We start from the raw sequence: 8,599 nt of genomic DNA on the forward strand, positions 1-8,599 counted from the left end.
ATTCGGTTGGCTAATCATGCAAGCAAGTTAGCTCGCCAACCTGACGTGATCAGTCCTCCTACCATTCTACATCCAACAGGCCAGAAAGGAATACTAAGCAAAACAAATAATGTTTGAATTGAATTGTTCAATAACACACAGTGCACACAGGCAAGCTACGAGATTTTGGTGCAACATTTCACTTTCATATTTCGTGTACAATGCTTTGTGTGTGGTCAGGGCGATGTAAACGACATGACTGTGTGTACTGACCTTTTTTGTTTGTCTCAGTTTTAATGCAGCATTATCCTAAGCATTCAATTTGATACACTTCCTTTAAATAAAACATCTGGGTTGAGATGTACATATATCCTTGTTTCCTCTTCTTTTTCATTTTTGCACAACACAATGGAGGCAGAAAACACCCATTGTTAAAAGTAACGTTTTACTTTTACTCAAAGTACATTTTAAATGATCTACTTTTTACTTTTACTTGAGTAGATTTTTTGTCTGGTAACTTTACTTGTACTTAAGTAAAATTTCATCAGAGTAACAGTACTTGTACTTGAGTATAATATTTTAGTACTCTTTCCACCTCTGGGTGGCAGTTCTAGGAGGGGAGGTGTTCCAGGCATGTCCCCCCGGGAAGAGGCCCCAGGGAAGACCCAGGACACGCTGGAGGGACTATGTCTCTTGGCTGGCCTGGGAACGCCTCAGTGTTCTTCCTGAGGAGCTGGCCGAGGTGTCTGGGGAAAGGGAAGCTTGGGCTTCCATGCTTAGACTGCTGCCTCCGCGACCCAGTCCCGGATAAGCGGAAGAAGACGAGACGAGACGATATAATTACATCACCACTCATCTCTCTCTCTCTCTCATACACTCACACACACACAGTCGAGCACTTGGCAGAAGAAAACGTCACTGTCTGAAGAGGTTCTCTAACAAGGCTATTTTGTTTTGAATAGCTTACCGTTGACTGGGTAAAATAATGTCTTATGTCCTCCTTACGTTTTCTTTTATTGCCCAACATCACTGCCTGTGCTGTTTTGCTGTAGCAACGAGCTGGATGCTGCATTTATAACTTTTGATTTTACCGCTTGCTACTGCTTACAGCCAATGACAACAAAAAACATAGCAACATCAAGGGAACAGGAGGTGGGCCAATCAAAGCTTCATAAAGCTTTTTTACCTGTCCCCACCAATAGTCAGCCGTCTTTGAGAGGTCTGTTCACAACTGAAAATCATCTGGAAGCGATACCGCGTTTGGTGTTTTTATTCAGCGTTTCCCGCATCGCGGCTTCTCCATTCAAAAATGGTATGGACATTTTAAACTCAGCTGAATATTGGTATGGACGCGTCCGTACGCATTTTTATGCCCATGCACAGTACAGATACACAATGAAGTCTCTTCACACAAATATTTCTAACATTCAATACAGAATTGATAATCATCTTCATTTTTATAAACACAGCATTTACAAATCGATTAAAACATTAGTTATGTACAGAGTCAACCAAATTAAACCTCTCATCTGAATTTTATAACAACTCCAGGAGGAAAATAATTTACTTTACGCAGTTATAAACAGTGTGTAACTTTGTGCAATGATCAAATTACTGCAGTGAACTGATACTATAAGATATTTATGATGTTTTAAACATAAATGTGACCTTCTGCTGCATGTAAATGGAAAAACAGAAGCATACTGTACATACAAAACTATTAAATGATGTTCGATGTGCATTAACAGTTTCTGTTTTGCTGTAAAAGATATTAAAAAGAAAATGTTTATGAGTGTTGAGTTCATTAAAGTTTATTTATCTCAGCAGGTGTATTTTTACAAACAACTAGAGAAGTGGAAGTGCTGACATGTTGTACACATCTGATTATCACTAAATGATGATGATTTTCAAATCACTTTGTACTGTAAGGGTTTATCCTCATCATCCTCTGTGTGTGAGACTCAGATCAGATCAGGATGAAAATCTAAATCTGGAAAGAAGGAGAAAAGGGCAGAACAATCAGATTTGAACATGTTTTTATCAGAATCAGTCATCAGGTTCATGACAAGAAAAATGTGTTGCAGAACACACAAAGCACAGATTCAAGTTTACAAAATACAAAACCATAAATGATCTCAAAGTGTGTGTAAATGAAAGGGGAGGGGATCCATTCTTTCTCAGTGAAACACTGTTGCCTGATACAGCCACCAGGGGCAGGCTCTCTTCCACTCTTTTCAGAGAGAGAACACCAACCACACAACAGTGTTTTTATTTATTACTGTACCAACCCATTCAGATACAGAATCTCCTCTGGAGTGGATAAAGAGACATCAAACCACCAAATCACTCTTACTGTGTGTGTGTGTGTGTGTGTGAGAGAGAGAGAGAGAGAGAGTACTGTGTGTATGTGTGTGAGAGAGAGAGAGAGAGAGGACGGTGTGTGTGAGAGAGAGAGAGTACTGTGTGTGTGTGAGAGAGAGTATTGCGTGTGTGTGTGTGTGTGTGTGAGAGAGAGTGAGTACTGCGTGTGTGTGAGAGAGAGAGCGAGCGAGAGAGTACTCTGTGTGTGTGAGAGAGAGAGAGAGAGAGTATTGCGTGTGTGTGAGAGAGAGAGAGAGAGTACTGTGTGTGTGTGTGTGAGAGAGAGAGAGAGTACTGTGTGTGTGTGTGTGAGAGAGAGTACTCTGTGTGTGTGTGTGTGTGTGTGTGTGAGAGAGAGAGAGAGAGAGAGAGAGTACTGTGTGTGTGTGTGTGTGTGAGAGAGTACTGTGTGTGTGTGAGAGAGAGAGAGAGAGAGAGAGAGTACTGTGTGTGTGTGTGTGTGTGTGTGTGTGTGTGTGTAGAGACAGTCAGTGCGTTTACATGCACATCCAAATCGAGCTGCTGTCGGTGATCGAGCAAAAGGTCCCAGCAGGGGTGCCAGAGAAATCCAATCCTATATGCACACAAGGGAATCGAGCTATTGTGTGAGGTACATTGTGCACCCGAGCCACAGGTGGCGCTACACGCCCCATCGTGTTGGTACACTTCCGGTTGTCGTCATGAAGAAGAGCTATTCAAGAGTATAAACAAAGTTATCAGTTCCGTGTTCACAAGAAGAACGACGATGAGGACAGCAACATCGAGAGAGAGAAGATGGACCCTGCTTGCTACTGTTGTCATGCCAACCGAGGCTGTTGTGTTTCCCGCTTGTGGTCTCGTCACTTGTCACTTCCGGAAGGGGCAGCGCTGAAGTAAGTAGCTCGACTACGTAGCTCGATAGGGTTTACATGCACTAAGTAGCTCGGCTACAATCGCATAATCTAGGTCGCGTAGCTCGATTACAAGAAATCCAGTTCGGTTCGATTTCAGCCGAGCTAAGGTGTTTCCATGGCATTTAGAACTTCGATTTCAGTCGAGCTACGGCAGAAATTCGATTTTCTCTATGTGCATGGAAACGCACTGACTCAGTAACTCACTGTAGTGTCTCCAGTGTACAGTGTGGATCCTTCAGTAGATCAGAGAGCAGCTTCACTCCTGATTCTCCTGGATTATTGTAGTTCAGATGCAGTTCTCTCAGGTGTGATGAGGGATTTGACCTCAGAGCTGAAACCAGAGCAGCACAACCTTCACCTGTAATCCTGCATTCAGACAACCTGTAGAGAGAAACATCTCACAGTTACAGCATAAATCGAGGGTTATGTATATAACCGCGGTTCTATGAGTTTCGGATGACCGCCAGAGGCGGTGCTTTCAGCACATGGATATCCATCACACGAACATGCAGGTCGAGTAATAGTAACAACAAAGTCACGTGTGACCTGGGTGACGTCACCCCGTGACCCCGGCATAAAAGACCGGTAAACCCAGAAAGTGACCTCTTGGCAAATCTTCTCGTGTACACTCCGAGTGACTGCCAAGCTCTGGCGGTCATCCGAAACTCATAGAACCGCGGTTATATACATAACCCTCGTTCTATTTCGTTTCTCCTGACCGCCAGAGGCGGTGCTTTCAGCACATGGGTGACTAATACCAACCAGGTCATGAGGAGTGCCTACCCGTACTCAGTGCTGCTGCGACGGGCCTGGAATGACAGCCGTCGCCACAGGATTATGTGGGACGACATTAAGACGGTAAAACCTGGTGAAGGTGCAGCTGGAAGCCCAGGAGGCTGCGCTGCATATGTCTGAAAGGGGCACGCCCTTCAGTGATGCCCATGAGGCCACCATGCCCCGTGCAGAGTGCGCCCTGACAGCCGGAGGAATCGGGGAGCCACTGTGCCTGTAGGCATGTAATATGGCCTCGACTATCCATTTGGATAGCCTCTGCTTAGAGAGCGCCAGACCCCTCCTCGGCCCTGTGTGGCACAGAAACAGGGCATCACTCCTACGGAAGCCCTCTGTACGGGACACGTACACCCTGAGGGCGCGACTGGGCACAAAAGTTCCGACCTCTCACCATGGCCCGCCTCGAACGCCGCAAGGCTAAGGGGCTGGTTGACGAAGGTAGCAGAGAGGGTCTTCGGGAGGAAAGAGGGGTTAGGCCACAGAGTGACCCCACTGTCGCCGAAGTGCCACTGCAGGCACTCCCCACTGACTGACAGCGCGTGTAATTCCCCGACGCGCCTCGTCGATGTAATGGCCAGAAGAAAAGCAGTCTTCAGGGAGAGCCATGAAATGTCTGCCGTGAGCAGGGGCTCAAACGGTGCGTTGCAGAGAGCCTGCAGCACCAAGTGAAGATCCCATGTGGGTACCCGGCTCCGTCGGGGGGGTCTCAACCGGAGAGCACCCTTCAAGAAACGTGCCACCAAGGGGTGGGACCCCACGGTCCTTCCCCCAACTCTGGCATGCTGAGCAGAGATGGCAGCTGCATAGACCTTGATGGTGGCAGGAGTAAGACCCTTATCAAACAGAGACTGGAGGAACAGTAGAATGGTCGGCAGGGGGCAGCATGTAGGCTCCTCCCCCCGAGTTAAGCACCAGTTGGAGAAAAGCCTCCATCTGTTGGCGTAGAGGGCATTGGTGGAGGGTGCCCGAGAGCTTGCAATGGTGTTGACCACTGCCGGCTCACAAAGACCTAGCAGGGGGTCCGGCCCTTCAGCGGCCACACCCAGAGCTGCAGACGGGCTGGATCCGGGTGCCAGATCTGCCCTTCCAGCTGTGATAGCAGGTCCGTCCTCACTGGCAGGCACCAGGGGTCGCCGTTCAGAAGTTGCAGCAACTTGGGGAACCACACTTGGCCCGGCCACCGAGGGGCGACAAGCAGCAGCCCGTGGTGGTCCATCGCAACCCTGTGTAGGGTTGGCATGATCAGCGGCAGAGGGGGGAAGGCATACAGCAGTTGCCTCGGCCAAGCATGCGCCAGCGCATCCTGGCCCAGGGGACTGGGGCCGTGGAGGCTGAACCACAGAGGGCAGTGTGTCGACTCCTGGCAGGCAAAGAGGTCCACCTCTGCCCTGCCAAAACGTTCCCAGATGGCGAGAACCACCGCTGGGTTGAGTCTCCATTCCCCGGGATCGGGGTCCTGGCGGGACAGCAGATCCGCTGCCCTGTTGGCAGTGCCTGGCAAGTACATGGCACGCAGGCTCAAGAGATATCGATGGGCCCACCGCAGACGTTGGCCGGCCACTTCCAAGCACTGGAGGGACTTGGTGCCTCCCTGGTGGTTGATGTAGTACACTACCGTAGCGTTGTCCGTCCGCACCAGAACGTGTCTGCCGGCCAGGCCTGGGAGGAAGTGCTGTAGGCCGAGGAACACAGCCCGTAGCTCCAGCACGTTGATGTGCTGCTGTCGCTGCCCTGGACTCCAGTAGCCTCTGACGGTCCGGCATTGCCAGACTGCACCCCAGCCTCCCAGGGAAGCATCCGTGGTGATGACCTCCCTCCGGGAGGGGATAGCCGCCAGCGGAACACCCCGCAGAAGGTAAGCCCTCCTCCTCCATGGACGGAGGAGCCTGAAAAAAGTATCCGTCACCTTCACGAGCCTGTGCCCGTGCAGCACCGGGTGGAGGTGGAGACCGTTGAGCCACCTCTGAAGCGGGCGCAAGTCCAGGAGTCCCAGCGGGACCAGGGGGGAGGCTGCCGTAAGCATGCCCAGCAGGCGCTGAAAGGTCTTCAGGGCGAGTGACCTGCCCCGTCCGAAGCGGCCAAGCAGCAGGCGGATGTTGTGGATCCTGGTCTGGGAGGGGGTTGCCATCAATGACCTCAAATCCAGGTGCATGCCCAAGAAAGTTGTCTCCTGGCTGGGCACCAGCGAGCTTTTCTTGTAATTCATCCTGAGCCCCAACTCTGCGACATGTGAGAGCACAGTCGCGATGTCGGTGCGGGCCTGAGCTGCTGACCGTGAACAGACGAGCCAGTCGTCCAGGTAAGGCAGGACACGCAAACCCCTTGCCTGAAGTGGTGCCAATGCTGCTGCCACACATCTGGTGAACACACGGGGTGCCAGCGATATCCCAAAGGGCAGAACATTGAACTCGAAAGCCTGGCCCTCGAAGGCAAACCGAAGGAACTGCCTGTGGTGTGGTGCAATGGGAACATGGAAGTAGGCGTCTTTCAGGTCGATGGTGGCAAACCAGTCACCCGCCTGGATGTGGTGTAAGACATCCACTGTACGCAGCATGCGGAATCTCATGGTCTTCAAGTGGGAGTTGAGGGACCTCAGGTCGAGGATCGGGCGGATACCGCTGTCCTTCTTCGGAACCAGAAAATACCTGGAGTAGAACCCACCTTGCTGTCTCTGCCTGTCGACGGGAGAGATTGCTCCTTTCTCCAGGAGGGTGGCGATTTCCTGCCGGAGGACGAGGGACTTCCCCGGATGGCTCACGGTGGTGTGTTTGAACCCATGAAAACGTGGCGGGCGGCGGCAGAACTGGATGCGGTAACCCTCGGTGAGGGTCACCAGCACCCAGGGGTCTGGGGTCAACGCTCTCCAGCTTTGGAGCTGTTCGCTGGAAAAGCGGCCGACCGCCGGCGCGCTGATGTCAGCACCGTCCAGAGCGCCCCCGTCGGTCACCATGGGGGCGACGAGGAGCAGACTGGGTGTAGGGGGCGGCACCGCGGGTCCGGGAGGTGGTGGGGCGACGAAAGTCATCAACCCGTCTGGTCTCCTGGCGGGTGCGTGGCCGAGACAGAGTCGGTGTGGGCCCCCTGGAGGACTGGGCAGCATTGCCATGGTGGTGGACCTGGCAGAGGCCAGCGAACTGCTGTCGCGCCTGGACGACCTGGGCACTCCGGTCCAGGGCTTGCTGAGCGGCCTCGCCAAACAGCTCCCCGGGGACAACAGGGAGAGAGCGCAGCACACGCCGGTCGGGCTCGGCCAGAGGGGACTGTGCCAGCCATATCTGCCGGCGGGCGAGGGTGAGATATGACATCAGCCGGCCCAGTTCCCGCGACGAGTAGGCAAAGGCCTGGAGAGCCGCGTCACACAGCTCCCGTGATGCCGCGTTCGTCCCCTCCAGCGTCTGGGCAAGGGCCAGCAGCAGATGGGACATGGAATTGTCAATACGACCCATTCGTGCTGCCGTGTCGTATCCCCGCACGATGAGGTCGTTGGTCGCACGGCATTGGGTGCGGGGGCATTGGGCGTCAGGCCGCAGAGCCTCGTTGGGCGAAAGGACGAGGGCAGCCACGGAGGGCTCAATGTTGGGCATCTGCTGGAGGCCGTAGGTAGGGGCGTCCTGCATTGCTGCCAGGGCCCTGCAGTCACTAGGGAGGTGGGAAAGGCGTCTAGGGTCCGCCCAACACCTCTGTAACTCCTCGATGTATGGGGCCGAGGGCGGAACAGACAACGAGGAAGGCTGTGTGGAACCTCTGAAGAAAGCGCTCTGATGCTGGGCCACCGGGGGCGTGTCCAACCCCAGACGGGCCAATGCAGCCCTCAGCGTTGGCTGGATGGATGAGCGTCCGCCTTCCGACGCTGTCACGGTGCCATGGCTGGTGGCCTGGGAACCGGCCGGAGAGGTGGAGTCGTGACCGTCAGACCCACCGCAGTCAAAGCTCTCCGATGCCCGGATCGACAGTTCATCCAGGCCGCGTGCATCAACGGCCGGTGACAGAAGCGGTGGTGATGGTGAACGGTCGGGCTGCCAGGCAGAAGGGGTGGCTGCGGGAACACTGCTGCCCTGTGGCGGAGGCTGGAGATTCACCAGCAGGGCCTTCATCTCCTCCAGCTCGGTGGACATCACCTCCACCTTCCGAGCCAAATCGCCCGAGCGCTTCTTTTTCGCCTTAGAAGCGGAGACGTGTGGGGGAGCCCCACGGCGCTTGCTGGGCCCCGCTGCTGCAGCCGACACCATGTCCTGTCCCCCCGAGGCCCGGGGGATGTCAGACAGAGGATCCAACCGAGCCAGCCTGGCGGTCCGCGCAGCCACACTCAGGCACATGCAGTCTGCGCAGGCCATGTCCGTCAGCCCCTGCCGCAGGTGATCAATACCCAGGCACGAGGGGCACTCGCGGTGGCCGTCCTCCGGCTCGAGGGGGGCCCGGCAGTTGGCGCAGCGAGAGAATAGGTCCATGACACCTGGCTGGCAGAAGGGAACTTAAAAAATAGGGCGAGAACACCCCAAGTAAGTATCCCCAAAATAAACAATCAGGCGGCGATGGAAAACGACCGGGCGAACACACCCGTGGTCGGGAATATT

General features: G+C 53.6%; 1 protein-coding gene across 1 annotated transcript in view; it reads right to left on the bottom strand.

Moving 5' to 3' along the window:
• Positions 1-1,233: 1,233 nt before the first annotated feature.
• The window catches only part of LOC132886321 (NACHT, LRR and PYD domains-containing protein 3-like), a 719,980-nt gene continuing 712,614 nt past the window's right edge, over positions 1,234-8,599 (bottom strand). Inside the window, exons 13-14 of the mRNA XM_060920867.1 lie at positions 3,438-3,614; positions 1,234-1,969 (exon numbers count right to left, since the gene is read on the bottom strand). Coding sequence (XP_060776850.1) covers positions 1,951-1,969; positions 3,438-3,614 — 196 coding nt within the window. The 3' untranslated portion in view covers positions 1,234-1,950. The remainder of the gene's footprint in view (positions 1,970-3,437; positions 3,615-8,599) is intronic.

The sequence above is a fragment of the Neoarius graeffei genome, chromosome 5, assembly GCF_027579695.1.
Source record: "Neoarius graeffei isolate fNeoGra1 chromosome 5, fNeoGra1.pri, whole genome shotgun sequence".
Lineage (NCBI taxonomy): Eukaryota > Metazoa > Chordata > Actinopteri > Siluriformes > Ariidae > Neoarius > Neoarius graeffei.